Source organism: Lates calcarifer, linkage group LG5 (genome assembly GCF_001640805.2).
Source record: "Lates calcarifer isolate ASB-BC8 linkage group LG5, TLL_Latcal_v3, whole genome shotgun sequence".
NCBI lineage: Eukaryota > Metazoa > Chordata > Actinopteri > Centropomidae > Lates > Lates calcarifer.
In genome coordinates this window covers 27,497,872-27,523,506 of record NC_066837.1, presented here as the reverse complement: position 1 = coordinate 27,523,506, position 25,635 = coordinate 27,497,872, and the positions used below count along the sequence as shown (strand labels likewise).

General features: G+C 41.0%; 1 protein-coding gene across 1 annotated transcript in view; it reads left to right on the top strand.

The window, feature by feature from the left end:
* Positions 1-25,635, top strand: part of LOC108884513 (sodium/potassium/calcium exchanger 3) — a 49,121-nt gene that overhangs the window by 19,771 nt on the left and 3,715 nt on the right. Inside the window, exons 3-16 of the mRNA XM_018678429.2 lie at positions 10,518-10,594; positions 15,839-15,913; positions 16,474-16,558; positions 16,956-17,059; positions 18,189-18,263; positions 19,260-19,285; positions 19,382-19,435; positions 19,532-19,665; positions 22,043-22,203; positions 22,716-22,986; positions 23,067-23,233; positions 24,394-24,508; positions 24,706-24,818; positions 25,276-25,341. Of these exons, the coding sequence (XP_018533945.1) occupies positions 10,518-10,594; positions 15,839-15,913; positions 16,474-16,558; positions 16,956-17,059; positions 18,189-18,263; positions 19,260-19,285; positions 19,382-19,435; positions 19,532-19,665; positions 22,043-22,203; positions 22,716-22,986; positions 23,067-23,233; positions 24,394-24,508; positions 24,706-24,818; positions 25,276-25,341 (1,523 nt within the window). The remainder of the gene's footprint in view (positions 1-10,517; positions 10,595-15,838; positions 15,914-16,473; positions 16,559-16,955; positions 17,060-18,188; positions 18,264-19,259; positions 19,286-19,381; positions 19,436-19,531; positions 19,666-22,042; positions 22,204-22,715; positions 22,987-23,066; positions 23,234-24,393; positions 24,509-24,705; positions 24,819-25,275; positions 25,342-25,635) is intronic.

Genomic DNA, 25,635 nt, shown 5'->3' with positions numbered 1-25,635 from the left:
GATACTGATCTTTCAAAGCAGTTAGCTGACTAGCATAAGAGATGTAAAAAGATAAATTTGATTGTCCGGTATTTGGAGTTTATCTTTTATATAGATCACTTCCTTGAAGACTCTCCCTTCCTTTTCCTTTAAGACAAAATATCACCCTCCCTCATCCTTACCACCAAACAAAATTTCACAACCATGTAATTACAGCTGGACGCTATTAGGGAAGTGGCTATCGCATCATTCAGGAGATATTTTCTGTGTTGTTTTTCACAGACGGAAAGCACACAGTGACTACCCCACACACACACACACACACACACACACAACATTTCCCACTGTGCATAATTAGCCAGAAGTGTGAGATGCAGAATCATTGCATTCATAATGGGCTGGATAGCTTCCAGCTGATGGTGGATTGACAAGAAAGAGCAGGGGGAGCTATATTGCAAATCCATAGTGCTTCACACCCCTGTCAGAGTTTGCAGGGAATTATTTAATGGCATATTTAACTATTATTTATCACCACAGTGGCACCCACAGATCCGCTAATAGCGTTCTACTGTGGCATTTTACTGCATAAAACCATCCCTGTGTATAATTCTGTAAACTTGTTGTGGGATGCAGAGCATTTGTATGACGGTCTCATGACTGTGAGTAACTCATTGAATTGGCAATCAGGGAAAACCCCAGAGAATTATTCCAATTTGTTACAACCCAGGTCTTATTTTTATTAGCCATGCTAATGACTTTTATGATCCCCTGACTTTTCCTCAAGAGCCATCTACAACATGGACTGGAACGAAATGTTGATTCTGAACTGTTATCAGGACCAGTTGTTTGGCAGCAGCTGAGGTGCTGAAAGGACAGCAGCTGGCAGAACTCTCTTCACCAGGCTGACCACTATCAGAAATTTACTGGACAAATATAGCTGTCCGGTAGGCTTCATGAGGATCAGTTAGGGAGAACTCATCATTGTTTTTATTTATTGATTCATTGAGTTTTATTTCTCCGCCCATTGTAGTCTGCTTACAGTGAAACTGCAAACTCACATCAACAGCCTTGATCAGTCATTACAGATACCATTAATATCTTCACAACACAGTGGGACATTTGTAGGTTGAGTTATCTGTGGAGATAATGCTTCACAGTGCAGCAGGGGTCTAACGGCATAAAAAAGGGGGATCTTGAGCTGACGTAATAGATGTGTCTCTGAGTCAGTCAGTGTGAATTTATGAAATAGACAAGTGACATACACACACACATTAAAGGCATATACACACACACACACACACACACACATCCTATATATATATATATATATATATATATATATGTATATATATATAGGATTATTGTGTGTAGGTTCTTGAAGATATTTCACCTCTCATCCAAAAGGCTTCCTCAGCTCTGAAAACTGGTTGGGGAGTCCCAGGTATTCAACCTGTTGGAGGTGGTCCTGAGAGTCACTCACCCACCCTGACATCATGTGAGTCGTTGATGTCACATGTCTCAAGGTGTGAATGGGGGTTAAATCTCCTGGGTAAGAACCTCAGGACTGTGTCATAGGTGGCTGACAGTTGGTGTCGTAGACCACCACCTCTGTTTAAAGATGGACGTTCCAGATGGACATAGATGGCCTCTTTTGGCCTGTTCTGTCTCTCATTCTGTCTTTTGGTCTGTTTCTCACATGCACACACACCCCCAGTGAAATCCTCTTGAGCCTTTACTACAGAGGTCTGGTCTAGTCTGTACCAAACTGTAATACAATATGCTTAGTCATCAGAACAGTATCAGCCACACCATCTGCACACACACACAGACTGTCTCTCTCTCACACATGCACACACACACACACGGACACACAGTCCAGTTCAAAGAGGAGCAGTTAGACAGCCCCCTCCCCACCCCCTTCTCCCCCTCGTCATCTTACACCCCAATGCCAAATCCAGCCAGTGGTGCCTGTTCGTGTCCATGACAACGGCCTGAAAGTATTATATCATCAGTGAGAAGTGAGCAGGGCAGAATTTTCTTGCACACACATTTGCATTCCCTCATTCTGTGTCTTTCCCTCTTACTCAATCACACACAAGCACATGCACACACACCCAAAAGTGCCCTCTCCCCAAACCCTCCTTCAGAGCATACGGAGCTTTGCCCTGTGTTATGTAAGATTCCCAGGCTGTTATACTCAGGAGGGGTGCCATCGTCACCACTAAGATGAAGGATGAGTACTGTAGGAGGGTGGGGGGGTGGGTAACCGCAGCTCACTTCCACTCGGTTAAGTTAAACCTTACACTACTTCCTCCTGAAGGTTTATCATGTTCATTATAAATTGTCAGTTTTAAATTACCTTTGTGATTAACCAGCAAAGAGACTTTAACAGTGACAGCTAACATAAGCAGTTCAGCAGGCAGGACAACTCACTTAAGACACTTTGAATAAGTCACTGTGAGTACATTAGCTTATGAGCACATTTTGCTCCTCATTGAAATCATTAATGTCCATGCAGCTGGTTATCTGTGTGACCTGTATGAGAGAGATAACCCACATGAATTTCTGATGGTTTCTTTGCTGTTCACTTGTCTCAACATCTTCATTTAAGGGAGGGAGTGGGCTTGGGTTGTGGTTTGGTATCAGGACATGAAGGGATTATTCCTGACGTACAGCTAAAATATGCAGCAACCAGTGGCTTGCTTCGCATGGCAAGAGATCAATAAAGCGGAAGCAGGGGGCAGAAGATGGTGAAGGGGGAATGCAGCTGGGGAAAGAGGGCCTCCTGGCTATATATTTTATATTTAACGAACAGAGATTGCAGGAAATCCCCAAAGACTCTCAGGCATTACTCAACCTTTTCATCTCCAGCTATATGATGGTTATAAATAAACCTGAAAGATGGAAGGAGTGAGGGAGTGTTAGGTAAAGATGACGAGAATGGGTGTCCACTGGGATTTGTACAGTAGATGTGTAAGGGAGAGTTCCAGGCCAAGACCATGTATAAGTCCCACTTCCGCTTCTCTGTTTCCCTCTTCATAAATAAATGCACACACTGGCACACTGGCTCATGGTGCCTTACTTGATGCAATGACATGATCTGTAACCTCACCGGTTACAATTTTGATAACTTCTCATCTTTTTGAATTTGATGATGCTTGTAAATTACTTTGGAATAATCCTCTGCATAAATGTTGTAGGCAAGAGGAGACATTTTGTTAAAATGTTGTTAGGCAGTTGTCTTCCGCCAAGACACACTAGATGGGATAAAATGGGATGTGCCTCGTCTGTTGGGTCAAGCTGTATCATGCCATCCCAGTATTCAATTGGCTTTCTTACTATTGTAAACTAATTATCTTTGGGTTTTGGAATGTTGGACGGTTGGACAAAACAAGCGAGCAAATTCATTTTTCTGAGACTCTAAAACTTTAAAGTGACTGCATTATCATTGTATTGAAGAGACACATTATTCATGTGTGGAGGGACATCCAACTGCAGGTGCATAATAGCGTCTCTCATCCTGAGCCAGGCCCATAGACTTCACATTAGAATGATCTTAAAATTTCACAGTGCATTCCATGATGATTTACTTTTTTGTAGCTCATGATGTCCTGATGAAAATGCTTTGAGACACATTGAATTTTTTAACTTGCAGTACCTCAGTTTGCCATAAGGAGAGTCCAGCTTTCTTAATACATCCATACACTCTTCATAGTGGGGGTGTCGTAGGACAGAAGCACACCACCTGATACCTCCTCTAATACAAGTGACATTTATATGACGATAAAAAATTAAATGAAACAGTGAGCACAAATCTATATTAGACAATAACCAAAGAAAGCCAGAGTAATAGCAAACAAGAACCTGATGAGGACGACAGGCAACATAGTAGAAAATATTACAACACGGCAGCTAGCGTGATGTGCCTCTGCATCCGAATGTGTTCAGTGTTGCATAAAGGAAAAGTGAAGGTGCCGCAGAGCTCCAGCACGAGGAAAACAAACCGAACAGAAGTCATGCTACATCTCGATACAGAGCCCCTCTGTGGCTCGCAGTGGTTCCTTCCAAATTGCCTGGTAAATTAGACTGACATGGGATGAAACAGGCAGGCGGGCAGTCAGCTCCGTACAGCAGACTGAGGCAGAATGTGTCCCCCCAGCAAGCTGAAGCCTGATTGCTGATTGATACATTGACTGCCACTGATTGTGCATAGTGAAGAAGAACAGTAAGAACATGATGATTACAGAAAGGGAAACAATGGAAATCTCACTGGCCGTATGTGTGTTTGTGTTTTATGTGTGTGTGTGTGTGTTTGTGTGTCTTTGCATGTGGGTCTGTGTCTCCCTACATTTTTGCGTTCAGTCTTACCATGTTTTGTGTGTGTGTGTGTGTGTATCTGTACTACAGCCAGCAGGGGTAGTTCAGGCCAGAGCACCATCAGCAGCTGTTAAGGGTTCATCCCAGTGACCTCACTTACAACTGCACTAATTACCAGGCCAACTACATCATGTTTCTTTCTCTCGCTCTTCCCCTCATGTGCACTCAATTTGGTTTCCCTGCATTCTGCTTTATCAGCATGACTTTTGAAGGAATATTATTGACTGTGTTGTCAAGTTCAGGCAACATCTTACTCACTGGAAGTTTCCCTTTTCTCCCTTCATCCATCCCTCCTCTACTCCGTCTACTACCCCCAACACACCAACACAATTTCCATCATACACCAGGGCACGTGTTTTTTTTTCCCTTCCCCAAACATCATACATAATGCACTGCATCTCAGCCTGCATGCTGCGTGTAGTACATCAAACGTCATCGCTAATGGCAAGTGTACCGTGGAGCACCAGCAGCAGCAGCAGCAGAGTGACTCCCTTCAGGTTAAGGCTAGCAGTCTATTATTTGTGCCCACCTTTCCCTTCTGCCAGTTAAACAAACTCTGCCTCAAGGACACACTCACTCTGTTGCTATGGAGTTTATGTTCAGACGGATACAGTTGAGCACACTTTACAGGCACCTGGGCAGGAGTGCTGATATTGATGAAACAGGTCAAAGTGGACTGATGTGAGTGCTTATATTTGAGCATGCGCGACATACAATTTTATCTGCTCAATGGACAAATTTCTTCATTAAGTCTGACAGATTGTCAAAACCAAGAAACTACGATTGTGATCTAATATTTATCAAAGCTCAGCGTTTGTCTTGACTTTGGGAGTGCTAACTACTTGGGTCATCAGCTACAGTATACATTACATTACATTACTCTATGTATACACTACAGTATACATAGAGTAATTTGACCTTGACAGTTTTCACACATGACATAAGATGGCATGTCAAGGCAGCTCTGAAAGGATGAGTTTCCATCTCGTTAATCTCTGTTGAACCTGATAGCGTCCTCCTTTGCCTGATTGTCTTGCATGTGTTTGAATAGCGTGAGAGTGAGTCACTGCTTACATACAGCAGTTATGTAAGAAGTGAACAGGTAGGTATGGTTGGCAGAAACAAATATTTTGGTGGTGACCTTTGGGGCGTTTGGAGGGATTATATAGTCATACACTGGTGGCAATATGTCCTTGTGTTGATGAATGGATTTGATGCTGTGTGACATCTCACCTTTAATGTGAAGTGACCACTTGTGTTATGTCAGTGGTACTATGAACAAATATCACCACTGGAAAGTCACAAAAGAGAAGAGTGTGTCCCATCACAGCTCAGCCACTGACTGACATCAAAACTCCCATTCTTTCTATTATTTTTCTTCCAGACCTCCCTCCTTTTCTTCTCATCTCCACATGTTGATGAAGTCATATTGAATTTGATAAATGTAGTTTTTTGCTCAAGTTGAAACATTTAGAGCTTTACGTATATATTCCTCTAAAATTTGCTTTGCATTCAGTCTGAGGACACCTTCGAAGAAAAGATTAAACAGACGTGTCCACTGCCATCTTACATCACCAGACTGGTGAGAAAACTCAGAGTGTGTGAGAAAGCCTTTGTTCCCTCTTAGTAACCGCTGTCAGTGTGTGTGGGCTGCTTAATCTTCAGCCAGGACAGTGTATCTGCTCAGTGACCAGCAGAGAATGGAGAGCTCCCAAAAGTGAGCACATGTAACTGTAAATGTGTGAAGATAAAGTGAGACATGACAGAAAACATGTGCTCAGTCAACTGTCTGTATATGACTGAGGGATTAAAGGAGGAGGAGAAGGATTGCAGGGTACAGGGCTTGAAGTGTGTTGATGTGTATGTTTCCAAGTGCATGGGGCATGTGTGAATGCATGACCACATTAGGGTTAGTAAAATCTTAGTCTCCACACAATTAAAACTAGAAATCTCTACAAAACATGTGTCCAGCTTTCTGTAAGGAAATTACTGAGAACTGAGACTCCATGAACTGAATGAAAGCCCTTTGGGGTCCACCCCTGACATATGGTAGCATATGGAGTTAAGCAGGGAATAGCATGCTTCAGTCTGGGCACAGTGAACTCCAGCCACTCAGGATTTAACTGCTGAGCTCTTTGTCTCAACTGATCATGTAGGAGCGCCATTCACCTCAGTCTGGCTGCTCTCGCGCTGTCCACTTCTTCCTGAGTTGATGTAGGTTTCTAGTTCTGGTCGACTATAACCATCAAGACAGATGTAAGATTTATGCTTTATTGTTTATATTCAGACTGAATGCTTCACTTTTAACAGGACAAGAGAGAGGGATTTTAGGGTCTCACCATTGTTTAGTGAGCGTAACACTATATATATTTTTTATACATTATATTTGTGTAAACTTCTCCAAACACAGTTATGGGCAGGACAGAGCTGCTAACATTAGGCTTAAACTCTACTTTTGGCCACTGGTTATGACCAAAGTAACCATTTGCCAAAAAGCCAAAGTCATAACCTAGAAACTGTCCTTTAAGTGTATAGTTCTGTATGTTTTCAACATATCCACATACCAGTGTAACATGGTCAACATATGTTTCTGATTCAGAAGAAGCTAGGTGCTGTGAGGTGGAACACTGTTTACATGAAGGTTCAGTGGGTTTCTTGTGGGAGTGTGCAGCTCTGCATCGCATCCACACATGTACTCACCTCTTGTGGGAAATTGGGCTTCATGCCTCTTGGGACAGTAATTAGCAGAATGGGTTTAATCTGCAGGCTCTTTGAAGACTTCAGGAGACTGTCAGGTTCATCATTCTGATTTTTTGAGTCTGTGTTTTTGACTCTTGTTTTTTACACCTTTACACTTACACTAATATTAATGTATTACTACCTCAGGTGAATTTTAGGGCAATTTTACTTCAGATGGGAGTGTTGTTTTTTTGACATCTACACTGAGAACTAATTCCTATCATGAGAGCTGTTTGTTGTTTCACTTCACACACTAGCCTGGCATTTTTGCTGGTCTGAGCCTGAGCTACGTAACACTGGCTTGTAACAGTAAATATTAAACACATCCAGCTGTCGCTGTGAGATGGCCGTCTGTTCTGCTGCTCGGTACCCTCTGTGGCTTTTTACAGGCTGCTCTGTACCGTGTTAAGCTTAAGCAGTTATAGCAGTAGAACATAGTGCAGAGGAGGACTGCAGCCACTCTAACACAGCGAGATACTGTTGATGCAAATAGGTCAACAGAGTCCAAAAAGGGGGGAGAGTGGGAGAAAACAGTGGGAAAGAGGAGAACTATTCTTTCTACTCATATCTCTCTGCAGCATGTTGTGAAGGAGTAGAGGCTGAAATAAGATTAAGAGTAGGTGATGTAGCTAATGATAAACTAACCAAACATTCTTAACATCATAAATTGGTTTATTCATTAATTCTATCACACTCATGCTTAGCCTACCTGACTCTTAAGTGAAAATGAATGGGCATCCTACACTCTCTAAGAAAGCTCTGGGGACGGCAAAGACCGTCTGTCAGTTGGTCCATCATGTTAGCAAGAAGGGCTGTACACGGCTAAGGTTTTTGTCAGTTGAGTCAGATTAGTGGACATAAAGTTGGCTCCTCGTTCATAGCTCAGTTATGAATTCTTACCTTTCCATGGAGTGTCTTTCCTGCCGGGGTGCTGACACTGTCAGCCAGAACTTACCTGACACCAGAGCTGAGAGTATCAGAGCGGTCAACAGAAACGGGTCACTCTGGACTGCCTCGTGCTGTCTGGTGTTGCTCTGCCCTATGTTTTAATCAAGTCACTACTTCCATCACAGTTAGTTTTGTGGTTTGGTCATTTTAAGACAAGATTGTGGTTGTAAAGTTTACAGCCTGTCCCTCTGTTGCTCCTGCAGTGCCCAGTGTGTGAACTGTGAGGCAGCTGAAAAAAAAGGTGTAACAACTTGTTGAGTGACATTTTCGAGTCGAATCAGGGACTTCCTGACTGATGCATCAAATAGTTGAGTTTTAGGGGGCAGCCGTATTATTAAGTATCTCTTTCTGTCAACTATTGGATTGATTGCCATGAAATTTGGTCCAGACATTTATGACCCCTCAGGATGAACTGTAACAACTTTGGTGGTCCTCTGACTTTTCAGCAGGTCAAAACTTCAGTTTGTCCAGGATTTTGCTTTTAGGCCAAACTGTTGCAAAACAAATGTTATTTGTGGTAAGCACTAGTTACCAATTATTAAAATGCTAACATGCTAAACTACATGTAAGACTTTCAATGGAATGCTACAATGTGACAACGAAGGAACACAAATAAAGGCATCACTTGCTTGTCTACTTGTAGTGTCCAAAGAAGCATGCAACAAAACTGTCTGTACAAAAGAAGTCAGAGATGCAACAAAGCCTAGTAATCAATCTGCTGTCTTTGTTACATTCTAACAAATTCAGATTCAAATGTGATCACTGCAACAAATCTGAAAAGGTGCAACCAAATTGCTCATGCGTTGCCTGTTAAAGTTCCACACTTCACAGAATTCTCCTTCAAGTTCTTTAATGTGTAAGTCAAGTCAACAAGTCACAAAGCAACATGATCAAAAACACAGCCTCTCTGATCTGTGAAATTATTAGTGTAATAATGGAGTGCTAGAAGATGAACTTTGTTGTAGTGCTGGCTCAGTGACTGCTTGCCTTGCCATTGAGTCTCCCAAACCATACCAGTAAACATGACCAACTTTATCTGCAAAACTTCTGCCTGCATTCTCATTGTGAGTATGTTCGCATGCTGACGTTAGCATTTAGCTCAAAACACCTCTGTGCTTTGCTTCATTAAAATTGTTTGTTGTTCTTTTCATTACTTCACACTCCTGCTGTGAAAATTTTGCTTGTACTGCCAAGTGCGTTGTTGGTAATGACTTGTCAATGATTGCACCGGCTTTTCTTGAACCATTTAACAAGTAAACCATCTTATATTAATCTCATGTTGTCTGCCTGAGATGTCTTGGGATTTTCACCATTTCATTTATTTATTTGCTCTTTATTTAACCAGGAAGATCTCCTGAGATCAAGACCTCCTCCGAGCTAAAATGGTGTCAATTAACACAAACCCAAACACTCACTTTCACACAGTATTCAGCATTCACACAGAACCATGTTGTCTATGTTTATTTATCACCTGGTCGGATCTGCTCAGATGTTTGTATATCTTCCACAGTCTGTAAACATCAAATATTTCTGATTCTGATGTTGCCATTTGTTGCACCACATGCTAGCAATCATTAGCATTAGCCCAACTCTCAGCCCAGCCTGGTGCCTGGTTTGTCTTTCCCAGAGAATAGTGTAGGTGCTGAAATATGTAACAGATGTTAGCAGTGGTCTGTGAATGGGCTCCCAATTTGTGTGGGAGGAGACGATGACAGGGGCAACTTGATGCTTGCGGAACGAGAGGCAAAGGTTCCTCTCTGGCAGCCAAGTGCTTGTCACTGGTCTTGGCAGGAGGGGAGGGACTGTGGGGCTGGGAGAGGAGGGGAAGTCAAAAGCCAAGGAGAGGGGGTAGAATAACTCCAGCCACCTTTTATATAGCCAAACCCCCTCTTTTTCACCTCTTTCTGTTTTCCCCTCACACTCCATCTGTGTGCCAACTTTCCAGTTTTCTCTCAGTCTTGCTCTCCCCATCTTTCACTTGCACACAGTTGTGCTCTCTTGCTCAATTGTGCTCACATTCCCATGCAGAGAAGTGGAGTTAGCAAATTGCGGTTAAACTCCCACCACCTTTTCTCATTTCTCCTTTGCTCTCCATCCTACTTCCCATCCTACGTACCCTAAATATCCCTCATTCTATTTTTACTGTGCTCTCTCTCCTCTTTGCCCTCACTTTGTCCTCCTAACGCTCATTTTTTCCATTTCTCTATTCTCTAGTTGCTCTCTGAGGAATCATAACACAGTCCTTGGAAGGGCACACTTAGACTGTCACACACACTTGGGCAAGGTTCTCTCTGGGCAAGGCTCCTTGTCAGTACACATGAGTTCAATGGGTTTCTGTGCTCATGGGGTTGACCTCTCTGCTGGGCATTGGAAATATGTTCCCTGTACCATGCTCTGCATAATCACACATACATGCACACAAACTCACATACCATATGTGAACTGTTCTTACCCCATTTTTTTGTCCCGTCCAGCTCTGCACGAGTTCCCTACGGACCTCTTCTCACACAAAGAGCGAACAGAGGGAGCTGTGGCCCTGCATGTCCTGTGTGTAAGTTTGCCTTCACCTATACCACTCTACAGTCTTGTGCCTGGATTTCAACATGTAAGTGCACATATGACCTTTTACAGTTTTCGCAGAACACTTTTACACCACACTTTAAAGGATTAAAGTGTAAACAAAACTAACAATGACTTGATCCTACTAACAAATATGATCTGTGTATCTAAAGCCTGGTACATTATTCCTCTGTGCCATGGACATACATCACTGAGCCATGCTGTTGTCCTGGGTGATATGTTCTTTCATTAACATGAACATAGGCACCGTCCTGCTCACATAAATACTCCCTAGAGCAACATATGTATATTAATCAATGGCTGGAAATAGTACACGACAAACTCTGTATTTACTTCTGTTTTATTATCATGCTGCTGGAGTTTCCAGCTGTTTGAGGAAATTACTGAGCTTGTTTAAATAAATAGTAAATAGTTATATTGTTATGACACAGTTGTGATTAAGTAAGATTTACTTCTTTATTAGAAATCAGCTTGCTTGGGGCAGAGTACCAGAGTGAGGACCTAAAGAAATAGGAGTAGAGGGATCGACTAATACATTATTGTTTTTTGTTTAATAATAGGATCCATTAACAATATGATAAAAAATACAGAAAAGGAATGCCGAAAAACTGTCAGTATACAAACTCTAATTGATTCCAGTAACATTGTTTGACTCACAGCAGAACCAGAGATGCCATTGTTATTATTCCACTCATTCTTCTTCCGTGTTAAAACCTGACATCTACATTACCCACAATGTAACTAGACTGTTGACCGTTGGATGTATTATGCTCTCCATCACATGAAAACAGACTTTGATGAGTAAAATACACACAGTCCCTCTCAGTACCTGTCGTGTTTGGGTTTTTCATTAAGTCACAGGATACTGCTGCTATCATCCAGAGCAAGGCTAAGTATAGATATTTCATCCTTATGGCTGAGCAGGAAAGCATCTGAATCTGTAGCACGATGCTAGGCCCAGTCAAGTTCTCCCTTCTCTCCTCTGCAGCAGCATGTCACTGGTTTAACCCACACGACCACCCACACTGGCCTCTTCGGCATGGCCCAGCAGGGGTCAAAATGCAAGGTTAGGGCTACAATGGAGCCCTCTGCTGTCACTGTTAACATGACTGGCACAAAGCATGCAGAATGTTCCACTACATGATGACCCATGTTATGTTGTGCTGTTGCTAATAGTCTCGTGGGGGCTAACTGTAATGGAAGCTCATGCCAGCAGAGCAGCATCTCTAGGGAACTTTGCTGTGCATAAACAGAGCACTCAGATCTACATGACCTACGTGTCATGTAAGTAGTGACATTATAGGTCACTACAATGTCAATGTCACTACTTACAGAGCACCCACCCTCTGAGTTAGCCTTTTCCTGCAGGAAGAGGGCGAATAAAAGTAACCTTTTCTAGTATGCTAGGATATTCCCCCAAAAAAACAAAAACAAAACATAGTATATCATCACCAGTTATTTGCCTGTGATGTCTAACCTTTAAAGTAATGTACTCTGTCATTTCATAGCAGATGTTACTGTACTTTTCTCTGACAGAACAGCATGCTCCATAGTTTTAGGAAGGACAGTCAGAGCTAATACCTGTAGTGCTAATATACTGTATAGTTGTAATGCAGTCATACTTTTGCTTACTTTTTAGAAATTCTGAGAATTTAGACACTAAATTGACCAAGGTAATTTAGACTGAGTTAAATTTAAATTAAACTAGTTTAAATTAGTACTCTGTTGAATGTTAAAGTTCAATCCTGACCATGGGAACTGTAAATAAGCTTACTTTAACTCAAGGTCCTCTGACAAGCTTTTTTTGAGCTTTAAACTACATCTCCTTAGCCTTAGCAGCAAATAAAATCCATGTGGCTGCTGTTGAAGATGAAATGCAGTTGAAAGCTGTCTTGTTTTGTCCAACCAACAATCAAAAAGATAAAGATATTCTTTTTGCAATAATATAAATGATACAACAAAACACAGAAAAGCAGCAAATTTACACATTTGAAAATATAGAAACAGACAAATTTAATAAAATAAATTACATAAAATCATGCACCACCAGACTGAAAGACAGCTTCTTCCCCTGAGCTGTGAAATTCATCTCCTCCTGCAGACACACACACACACACACACACACACACACACACACCACTCCCCCCCTGCAGACACACACAGACCACCGGGCCCCTGCAGGCACACTCACACTCATTCACTGTGCCTTAAAAGACTGGAACTTGCACTGTGCTGCACTTTTGTACGTTCCCATGCTGCTAAGATCCATTACAGATTTCATTTAAATCCATTGCACATTGCGGCTGTGGCTCAGGAGGTAGAGCAGTCACCCACCAATCAGAAGGTCGGTGGTTTGATTCCTGGCTCCTCCAGTCCGCATGCTGAAGTATCCTTGGGCAAGATACTGAACCCCAAATTGCCTCAGATGTGTGTCATCGGTGTGCGAACGTGTGTGTCTGTTTGTATATAACAAGTGCTGTATGAATGTGTGTGTGAATGGGGTGAATGTGATCTGTAGTGTGAAGCGCTTTGAGTGGTCGAAAAGACTAGAAAAGCACTATATAAGTACAGACCATTTATTCTGTTTATTTTATTTGAATGCACACATGTATAGTGTGTCTATAGTTGTTTTTTCTGTCTGTATATTTTAAAGTATTGTGTCTTTGTCTGTCTTTTTCTTAAGCCGGAAGCTACCAAACAAAATTTTGTCATGTGTATGCATAGTGACAATAAAGAATTATTGATTCTTGAAATGATTACTCGATTATCAAAATTCTTGTTAATTGATTCTCTGTCAATGGACTAATCAATTCATCAACCTGTAGTTTTTATGTTTTTAAATAATTTAAAGGAATTTTTCCTTCCTTGTTAAAAGTTAAATATAGAAAGGCACAAAACTTTACAGTATGGAGAAAAAAAAACTAAAGCTTAAATTCTGAAAATTCTCAGTGTGGCTGCATGACCGTACTGGTAATTAGAGAGTACTTGTGAATATTTATTTTGTTGCTAATTACTGGTTAAATTTTTAAAATAAAAGACCTTATGAAGCCAAATTGTGAAAAACACCCTAAAGTCTGAAAATGCTTTCAAAAAATAACTGAGCAAATAACAGCACAGATGTCATGTCACCATGTGTGTGTTGTTGGAATTATACTGCATTTGTGCAGTAGCAGCATATGGTGTTAGTTCAGGCATGTTGATTTAAATACTAGTTTAGATATCTGCTTTCTTTCTTTTCTGCTGTCTTTTTGTTGTATTATCCTGTGATTCAGCCAGAAGTGAAGCTGCTGAGCTGATTCCAGCATCAATCAGGGAATCTCACTGATGTTTCTAGTGTTAGATTCAGCTAAAAGACAGAAAACTGCTAAATGTTTTGTATTACAGCTTTGTTTCTGAGTTTTAATATCACAGTATTGTATTTTCAACTGCTGTTCTCTTGACAGCTATTCTGCTGACCCCCTCCTTTTCTGTATGGCTCATTAATACAGGCGTCATCACTTCTCAGAGACGATTTGCTCTCAAAAACACACACTCCAGATTTAGGTACTTCCATTCCTTCATAAAACATATGCTCAAATAGAACAAATGTACATTCAGCATACACTTGTTCACTCACTGACAGCCACACACATGCTCACAGATACGATGGGCTTGAGATAGTGATAAAGGCTGTTTTCCCTACCATCTATCTCACCCCTACATCAGAATCCAGATTAAACCTAGTCATCAGGATTACATGAGACCTTTGACCTTTTGCTTACCCTGAACTGACAAATCCCCACATCAGTGTCTGATGGCCTTGGGCCTATGGCATTTCTCTCTATCTCTCTCTCTCTCTCTCTCTCACTCACACACACACACACATTCACACTCACACTCACACATACACGCACACACTGAAAGTCATTCAGTGTGTGGGCTCAGTCATAGCACTCCTGCAGGTGTTGGGTAGTTCAGCTCACTTTCCCTGCTTTCAGAAACAGGAAATAGAAGAACTGCTTGTGCACAGTAAGATGTGACTCAGTCCTGAGCACAAAAGGAAAAAAGGGACATTCGTTCACCTTGTCATTCTTGCTGTATGCGGGGCTTTGAAAGGTTCATTAAGTGTAAGAATATTCATGAGTTTTCTTTGTTCACACATCTCCTGTCGTCACTACCTGACATTTTTTCTCTTGATCATTGCCATCTGTTTTTCATCTCCATCCTGTCTTGATTTTCTCGGTGGTCTGTATTGTATGAATTATGTAATGCTAAGGAAAGGTGTTGTATGCAATAATACGGTACGGTACGTTTTCCCTAAATGTGGACTTGTGGAGAGGTATGGGGAAATAAACTATAAACAAATACAAATATAATGTCCATACTGAAAAGAGCCAACAAACCCATTGTTATTTAATGAAAGGGTCCAAAGTTCAGACATTCTACAAATTTTAAAACTGTGGAAACTACGTATAAAGTCAAAAAAGTAGAGAGAGAAAATCCATGTGACTTCAGAGGCGTGGGCATGTTTATAAAACAAAGGGTGAAGGGGACAGCCAAAGGGCTGAATTTAGGATGCTGATGGATAAATAATATACTGAACAAATATATTGTAACAAATAATAACACATTATTTTGTCAGGTGTCTGATATTGTTCTCTAGCATGGGCTAGGGGACAGTTAATTTTAGCAGAGAAATAAGAAAAATACAAATATAAGTAACCTTCCCTCTCAGGCCTGTTTAATGCCAGTATGTTTTAAAAGTGAAAACTAACTTCACTATTTAAAAATGTAAATAGTGTGGTCCCACACTCATGCTATTCAATATTTCTTTTAATATTTGATGCATTAATGTACTGCACTGCATTTGCATGGGATCCGATCTCTGACTCTTTAGCCTTCAATCAGTAGACTTGTTTCATTTTTCATGGTAATTTACATATAAATTTAATGTCACAGTGAGAGCACAGAGTTATTTTTAAGGCAACATTCAGGGTACACACAGATATTTGTTCAAAATGGAATAAAAAACAGGAGAAGACATAAACAATGTGAACATGAACAACGTGATCTTACAAATCACAGCTGGCTTTACATTATGACAGCTGACAGAATGGAAGAACCTATCTTAGCTTAGGAACTATTCACCCCATCATAGACAAAAACAAATGTCCCTGATCCCTGAAAAATGTATCATTCTGTCTCTCCCTCTCTCTCTCTCTCTCCCTCTCCACAGACCATTTACATGTTCTGTGCCCTGGCTCTCGTTTGTGATGACTACTTTGTCCCTTCCCTGGAGAAGATATGTGAGGTATTACGCAGTATGCTTTTCAAACAACTACTTGTAGTATTTTCAAATGAAATATCATCATTGAGCTGGAACTTTTTATGTTGAACATTCAAGGAAACCCAGGTAATGAAGAGTCTTGCTCTTAGACAAACAAATCTTAACTCCACTTACTTGCCAGAGTTTTCAGTCGTATCTCACTAATGTCATAAATACAAGTCATCTTTATTTATAGTTTCATATAATAATATAATTACTGTATTTATGCGTATTTAATAAATAAATAACAAATCCAAATAAAAGACACTAATCATAATGTTATATGTTGATGTCCAAAATGTCACCTTTTTGACTGCATAGCAGAAGAAATGAAGAACTGCATATGCTACAGGCCAAATTTTTATCCTTATGAAGAGCTTTTTCATGTGCAAACTTTAGTGGGTCTTAATGATGAGCTCAAGGGTCAAAGGTCAGCCAGATGACTGATCTCCTGTTTTTTGTGTGTTATACTAGATTTTCAAACTGCTAGCTCCTGTGGAAAAATGAACTTTACATTTGTCTCTTCCCCTCTCTCTCTCTCCCAGCGTCTCCAGCTCAGTGAGGACGTAGCAGGGGCGACCTTTATGGCCGCTGGCAGCTCAGCCCCTGAGCTCTTCACATCTGTCATAGGTACAGTGTTTCCTTCATCCATCCCTCCCTTTCTTCTTGACCTCCTCTGTTCTAACTGAAACACATGCTGCAATGCTGTAGCTGCATTAAGGAGGAAGCCTTTTGAATGGATGCTTTACTGTAAGGATTTCATCAAGACACTGCAGTGAAACATGGCTTTCAATACACTGAATACTGAATCAACAATATTAAGAACTTTTACACACAAGACTTGACGGTCACACTACATTACTGTGTCATGTAAAAATCTAATAAAACATATAGACTGTTTTTAAGATTTAACATACTTCTCATTTGATTTTTAAAATGTATGAAATTAAAAATTAAAGATTTCTTCTTTTCTGTGTGTGTGTGTGTGTGTGTGTGTGTGTGTGTGCTGGCTCATTCTCTCCCCCAGGGGTTTTCATCACCAAAGGTGACGTGGGTGTAGGGACCATCGTGGGCTCAGCCGTCTTCAACATCCTCTGCATTATTGGTGTGTGTGGCTTCTTCGCTGGCCAGGTATGATGTCATAGCACCACTGTGACCAAGTCTACCACTGACCTGGTGACATTTTCACAGAGTCCAACTGGCTGCCCTAATGTCACCTTTACATATTCAGCCACATAAATACAGAGTGCTAGAATGTACTCATGCATGTTTATACAGAATAATTCCGGACACACATGCACACTGCAGATTCGTGCATGCATGATTTTATGTGTCTGACAGCAACAAAGTAAAAAAAAAAAAAAAGACTAGGAACTGCAGCTCTTACATATATCCAAATTCTTTGCAACTGCACTTCTCATAAAAAGGTGTATACTGATTATGTTTTATTCTTTTCATTCACACATTTGTTTGTAGAAAATTCAGTCAGTGGTACACACAGAAAATTTTCAAATATATATAATTTTTTTTTGTTTCTTAACCAGCCACATGTACAACATCACATCAGTATGAAGACATACAAAGATAATATCGTGCAGCCTGCCTCTGATGTTATCTGATATGCCAGGGACATGGAAATGAGCAGGGAACATGAATAAGCTCTCTGCTCTGAAAAATGTATGCACTGGTCTCCAAACAGTGATGCAATCTCAGATTGTGCATTATGTAATCACAGTGAGATAATGAGGGAGAAGGGCAGGCAGTAAGATTGGGCTTGGAGGGATGGGGTACAGAAAATCATCTTCAGGCCTAGAAATGCACCTCACTACTGTTTATTACCTTTGGCTGGCTGTTCATGGCAGGTTCCTTCTACAAAGAACTGTTGTACAGTGAAACAGAACACAAGCAAACATTTCAAGCTTTGTTGTGCTCTAACTTTACCCTCTGGCTCACAGCAGCAAACGGCTCCACAGTTGGGAGTGGCACATTCAAGATGTGATTTCTGACCCTCTACTTATGTATACAGTATGAGTGCTGTGTGGGAGAGTATTACAGTGTTAGTCACTGCATTGTGGGTTCCTGCATTGTATCTGATTACATAAAGTTGATAAACACACCAGCACCTTTTCTATGTAGGATGGTACCTTGCAATTGGCTTTTTTAGTGACTGTGATTCAGGAGGTTAAGTAAGAGCAGTATGGTAATGATGTCAGAGGCGTCAGCTGTGCTTATCTCTGTTTCCTTTTTTTTTTCTTTGCAGGCAGTGAAGCTCTCTCATTGGGCTCTACTCCGAGATTCCATTTATTATACATTTTCTATCACGGCCCTCATTGCGGTAAGAGCTTATACACATGCATAAAAGTACACAAGGCGAATGATTGGGTCTGTGGTGATTGCAGAAATCTGCAGAGATATTTACACTGCCTCTTATTATAAAGCATATAAGCCCAATTTGAAAGTGCAGCTCATGATGCTCAGCTTTAGTACCAATACCCTTTTTGTACTTTCTGCCCCAGAAATATTGCCTAGATTGTAAAAAGTCAATAAAAATATACAGGTACTGTACGTCCACTATTAATGAGGATTTTTAGCAGTTTTTCAATCACAGCAGAATATAAAACATGTATAAGTATTTAGGGAGTCTCAAACCCACAACACATTCTACTTCACAGCAGTTTCTAATGCTTTGTATTCACATTAGAAAAGTCCAAATCATGTATAATCAAAAGTTTGCCTTTAAATAACTCTTGTTCTCAGTGGTAGAGCAGGGGTAAAAAGTAACTATGTAAATTTACCCAGGCATTCCACTTAAACACAGTTTTGTAGAGGTACTTTTTACTTCACTCTGTCTAAGTATAGTTAAGTACTTTCAAGATAAAGATTTTTATTGACCAAGCTTCTAAAGTATGATAGTAGACTAAACAGCTTAACAGGATGTAAAGTAGTTAAAGTAAGCTCCACCTGGACCAACTACAACATTAGAAATCTTCAATATTATCCACACAAAAACAGATAAATCAGCAGCAAACTCACATCACTCTAATATGACAGTGTCACAAGGTAATCCATAATTTTCTGTATTCCATGTGCAGCATGCTACAGAGGAAACCTCAGAAGTGACTGCAGACTAGAAAAGAACAGTGTGCTTTTTCAATGTCTGTCTTTCTTTTAATGAAATGGAGTAAACCAAAAGGTCATGTATGCTTTGACCTTTTTTCTGGCCTTTTAAGCTCTGGATGGGTCGTGCCCTCTAGTGGAGTAGACGCAGAAATACAAAACTAATTTGACTTTCAATTACTTCCTTCATCTCTCCTCTGTCTTGTCTTTTTAGTTCATCTATGATGAGAAAGTGTGCTGGTACGTAGTGTTTTTTGTAGAAGCCTCAATATATATAAGATTCTTAAAGTGCTGGATCATTGTACACATTTTACTAACTTTGTGTTCATGTACCAGGTGGGAGTCTCTCGTCCTGATTCTCATGTATGCAGTCTATATCCTCATCATGAAGTGAGTGTCATTCTCAGAAACCACTGATGCTTTACTGATTGGCTGTACTTTGTTTTAAAAAGCTGTGTTCCCTTTTTATCAATTTGTCGTTGTCAGATTTAACAGCAGGGCACATCGCTATTTCGATCGTCGAAAGAAGAGCTCTGTGAATCTGGCCAATGGGCTGACAGGAAGCACTGATCTGGAGGATAATGTCACATGTGATGCTACTGCAGTCCTGCTCAAGAAAGGTATCAGAATGTGTTCTATTTCTCACAGGCTTTGCCCTCTAACAGGACTCTGCAGGTTTTAGCTGCTTGTCTCGACGCACTAAAATTTGCATAAAGGCAGCTGGGACACCACTCCTCATCTATTTTTGTTCTTCTCCATGGAAAGATAGTCATGGATGACTTTATTGAATTAGTTCCGTGCATCTTGTCCTGGATCAATCCTTAACGCTAATACTCCACCTTGCTGTCAGACTTTTGGGCTTTATATGTGGTGAGGCGATGGCAGAATTCCCAGCACTCCTTTTACATGGAGCGCTGGATCCACAAACATATCCCTTATGTTGTTGTTGGTCAGAAAAAACATCCTCTTTGTAAGTGATGAAGTGATGGTGAGCAGGGAGATTTCACCCTCTGCTACTCTGTTCAAAAACTTAACAAATATCTGCAGAGCAGCTTCAGAGATCAAGTTAGTGTCACCCCTGAACTCATTCAGTGTAATTAAATTGAAAAGTTGCCGGTCAGCATCACTACAGCATTGTTGTGTTTACTGGCAGTGTGGCTGTCCAGATTAAACACAGCTCCTGAGACCAAGGACACAGTAGATTATTGTGACATAGTGGCCCTTCTGGTGGAACAATTGATGTAGCAGCAGGCAGGCCTGGTACCACTCTACGTTTCAATCGAGACAATCTATAAGTCCTTCTTTAGAGGGGGAGAGTTGCTCTCAATGCCTCGCATAGCATAAAGAAAACCTTCACCAGGGATGTTGCCAATGCCTTTGGCCATCTGTGTCTGTTTGGCTAACCAGCCACTAGGACGATGAAAATCCCCTGGGTCCTCAGCTGTCAAAGAAGGGACTGTTTTAGCCATCTAGCACTTCCACAGATTAGTCTAATGCCTGCCACTGTCTCTATACCCTCAAAGATAAGGTAACGTATGGGGTCAACAATAACTAAGAGAGGAGAGCAGTGCAAGATGCTGGCTACCAACCTTCTACAGCACAGGCTGCTCCGTCAGCTTGTTCTGCATCTGATACTCTGACTGCTGCTCCTATGAGAACAAGTGACCCTGCTAAGTTGTTCCTTGGGGTGTGCTGAGAAGGCAATAAAGAGAACTAGGGTGGCAGGTGGCAGTTGTTCCAGCAGATGGTTGCCAGGCTGGATGTGTTTGAATGTGCAACATCACAAATGGTCCCCACAGTAGCCAGCAGGGACCTGGACTACTGGGTGGTTTTTCAGATGTTTGCAGATGAAATGATACCAGGGTGATTTTTGTCTTCACGGATGCCTCTCTGACAGGACCTCATCTGAGAGCCTTTGGACACTGATTTTATTACATGTCAGGCCTAGAAAAATGCTGAGATTATATCTAGAAGTGGAACTGTATGGACATTGAAACTTGTCCTGACACTGCTAGAGATGCTTGACCAGGTGGAAATGAAACTGCATACATCAGACACAGCACACATTGCTTCTGTTTACACCTACTTACTCCACAAAGATGCACACAGAAGCTGTTAATGTGCAACAGAACATGGACATAGCTGTTGGTAAATCCCTTATTAAACATACACCTTTGTGTTTGTGTTGCCATATGTGACTTTGTGTTGGTAGGGAGGCACAACAACCTGCAAGTGTTTGCCAGCAACCATTTACATTATTTATTATTACTCAATCTTTCCACTGCTCTTTGTATAATTCTCCAGGTTGGTAGGTTGCTATCACATGTATAGGTCTATAAATGTACAGTATGGAATATGATGGATAGCACTTTCGGGTTTCATTCAATAATGCTTGGGGCCTTTCTGTGTTGAGTCTAAATGTTCTCTTTGTGTATCTGAGAGTTCCATTTTCTTCCAACAGTCCAAAGAAATGCAGGTCAGGTGAACTGGAGATTGTAAATTGCCTGTAGCTGAGAATATGAGTGTCAATGTTAATCTGTCCATGTGGTAGACTGCTGTGTTGTCGTGCATCTCTCACCGAATGAGCACTGGAACAGACTATAGCTCCCTGCGACCTTGATGGTGTAGATTCATGGTTTAGAATTCATGGAAGATTAGTTTGCTAGTTCTTCATTTTTTTAAATGCACAAAAATGTGAAAAAATCTAGACATACTGTTATTCTGGGGCATAGATGGTATGTTCCAGATATTGTCATTTATACACATTTTTTGTACACACCTTTTTATACAAGGAACTGTCATTTTATAAAAATCTCAGCAAGTTCATACTTGTATTTCTCATCACAAGCAGCATAGGTTTTACAAGCAGCAGTGAAAATGTTCTAATCCAGTATGAAAACTGCAAACATAAACAGTGAAACTCTTAAAGGGTATTCAGGGTCACAGTAAACAGTTTGCACTGCAGTCAGATGAACATTGTCTGTTACTTCTTACCAGCTAACTTCCACTGTAAGCCGTCAGTGCTGATGGTAGATGAGCTGCTGTCTGCGTACCCCCACCAGCTGTCCTTTTCCGAGGCCGGCATGAGGATCATGATCACCAGTCATTTCTCTCCCAGAACCCGCCTCACCATGGCCTCTCGCATGCTCATCAATGAGGTACATATACACTGACCTATACATGGTGTGTATATTATCTTGCAGCATGTAAAACTATTTAACCCAAGTTGTTTGAAATTGAATGGCTGCAGAGCTACTCTCAACAGAAATGTAATTACTAAAGTTACTTTGAAAAATCCAGAGTCTTAGAATAAATACAAACCAAATAACACTGTCTGAGAGTGAACTGAATGTTCATTTTCTTTTGGATATTACAGCCAGATTTTCACCCAGACACCTGTCTACTGCAGACTACAGTCTGGATGTAAATCTAAACCAAACAACTGAATTTGTGATTTTGACAGAAGGAGAGGAGAGAAAATTAAGTCCTGCTTCAGACAAATATAAGGGACTCTTTCTGATTTTTATTATATGATTTAAAAAATCAAAGCAAACTGAAGTTAACTGGGACAAATGATTCTATTAGAGTATCACTGACAGCACAGTGTTAAAGGAACTACTGTAGTGATATCTCACTGTTGTTTCTAATAATGTTTTGTTTTCTCTTCCAGAGACAAAGACTGATCAACACGACGGAGACTCGAGTCAACCGCATCACCAATGGTGACTCGGATTCAACAAGCAGGACTCAGGGGAGGCGGGGCTTAGAGAATGGGATGGGAGGGGCTGAGCAGGGTTTGAACGGGAGGTGCAGACTTCAGCGACTGGAGTCTGGGAACGAGACAGAGAACGAAAATGAGGATAATGAGAACAATGAGAATGATGAGGAAAGAGAGGGAGAGGATGATAGCGGAGGTCCCCTGGTGCCATTCAAAGTTCCAGGTACAGCACAGATGACATTTTGAAATAAAACTGTTCTTTGTTTTAGTGCTATCATAATATCTATTATCCTCTCACTCCAGCCGGAGTGTGTAACAAGCTGAAGTGGCTGACCATGTGGCCACTGTCCCTGCTGCTGTTCCTCACCGTGCCCAACTGTGCCAAGCGGCGCTGGGAGAGATGGTTCATGGTGTCCTTCTTCACTGCCACCATCTGGATTGCTGGCCTCTCGTACATCATGGTCTGGATGGTCAGTCCAGTTGCTCTTTATTGAACGTTATGTCTCCAGAGAGTGCCACACTTTCCACTAGTGTACAGCTGCTGCCATTTTCATGTCAGTCTGCCTCATAACAAAAAGTAGAAGTACAGCAAAGCTGAAGGCACCCTTTGGAGTTTTTACCCAACAGAGTTGCTTTTTTTTTTTTTTTTTTTACGCATGTGTGTGATTTACATCTTGTTGTTGGTTTCAAGCTTTTCTGTGGCTTGACAGTTGGTGTTGGTAACGTACCAACAAGCCCAACAATGTGCCAACAAAGGCAATGAAGACGAGATGCTAGAGAGCAAACACGGCTATAAACAATGCATGATTTACAATATAATAACTGCACAGGGCATCGTTAACAGTGTCATACACAGACATATACATTTATTTCCAGGTGGCACAAAGTGAGGGTTAAACCCCTCAACAGCCCCAGAGCTGCTTCCTGTGCTTTTTTTGCTCTTTCAGTGAAATAATAACAACTGCCTCTGTAGTAGTTCTTGATTACAAAGAAGAGACTGGTTGGAATGTTCATGAAATCAGACACACAACTTTATTAAAGTATGTTTCCATCATTTTGCTGATTCCACATCTGATTTGTGATGCAGTAGGAATTATTATCCCATTAGCATATTAATATTTAAATAGGAGCACACCATCCTACAGTATATACTTGAAGTGATCAATCACAAAACAAATCATACCAACTCAATACTTTTGACTTATTTTAAGTTATTTTAAAATTCTAATCATGTTTAGTCCATTATTCTCTTAGTAAGGTTAAAGTTGTACTTTTCTGTTTGCTGAAGTGCTTTAAACAAATTGTGTATTCTTTACAGCTGACTGAGACACCAAGCAGACTGGTGTGGTATATAAAAGCTAATCGATCACTAAATTCAGTTACTACCACCATTCTCATAGTAGAGACGAGAATCAAGTGGAGAGCTCTGAGGATTGTTACATTTTGCGCAACACAGTGTCAGGAGGCTTTTTCAAGCATTTTGTACAATGAAGGAAGCTAAAACACTGTTATACTTCTGAAATTAAATTCCAGATGGAAAGTTGGTTCAATGGTAGTCTTTTTTTATTTAATGCACCAATGAACTCTATATAAAAGACAGTATAATGAGATGAAATCTGTTGGGTTTCAGGTGACTGTGATTGGCTTCACCCTCGGCATACCTGATGTCATCATGGGCATCACTTTCCTAGCAGCAGGCACCAGCGTCCCAGACTGTATGGCTAGTGTTATTGTAGCACGGCAAGGTACATACACACACACACACAGCCCAATACACTGTGCTGCAACAAGACATAGGAAGATTAAATCAATATTTGTGTTGAGTGAAAGCAGAAATTCAGTTAGAGATGGAGTGGCTGTTCACAGCAGAGTATTGCTTGTCATAATTGACTTGTCTCCTGATTGTATACAGACCTTGACAGTGTTGCTCTCCTTGCCTCAGGTATGGGAGACATGGCCATCTCTAACTCCATAGGCAGTAATGTGTTTGACATCCTGGTGGGCCTGGGCCTGCCCTGGGCGCTGCAAACACTCTGCATCGACTACGGCTCCAACGTGAGTGCTTCTCAGCTCAGCCAGAGGAGATGCTGCTGGACTTAGACCAGAATAGAGCAGAAATGTGTTTATGAAGGACAGGAAGAATAATCTGTAATATGCAGTGCAGAGAGAAGGAGGGAGTTTAAGATTACTTACTTACACAAACACACCCACACACACAGTATTTGGCACACGTTATTACTCTGTGAAATGTTTACATGTTAATCGGCATGTTGATTAGTCTACACACAGGAAAAGAATCTCAGAATAGGTGAAATTAAAGTCAGTCCCCCTGACTGTATAAATACAGGATGCAATTCTGTGTGTGTCAGGACAGAGCAACAGCCTCTGCCTTGTTTTCCTTTTCGTCAGACTTTTCATAAACCTGCATTTTAAGACCATTTAAGACCCTGATATAATTTGTGAACTGTAATACAGTATGCCAAAGAATAACACTCTGTGTCTGTCTCCTTAGATCCATCTTAACAGCAGAGGTCTCATATTCTCTGTTGGACTCTTACTAGCTTCAGTATTCTTCACAGTAAGTATATATTTACAAGTTACTGAAAGGGGACAGGGTGGTACAGGGCAGCAAGAAGGTTGTTGGTTTGAACCCTGATTCAGCTGGGGCATGCAATGTGGTTTTCTTTGAATATTCCAGCTTCCTCCCACAGTCCAAAGGCGTGCAGGTTAGGTTAACTGGTGACTCTAATTTGCCCGTGGATGTGAATGTGAGCATGAATGGTTGTTTGTCACTGTATGTCAGCCTAGTGATAGACTGGTGATCTGTCCAGGGTGTACCCTTCCTCTCCCCCAATGTCAGCTAAGATTGGCT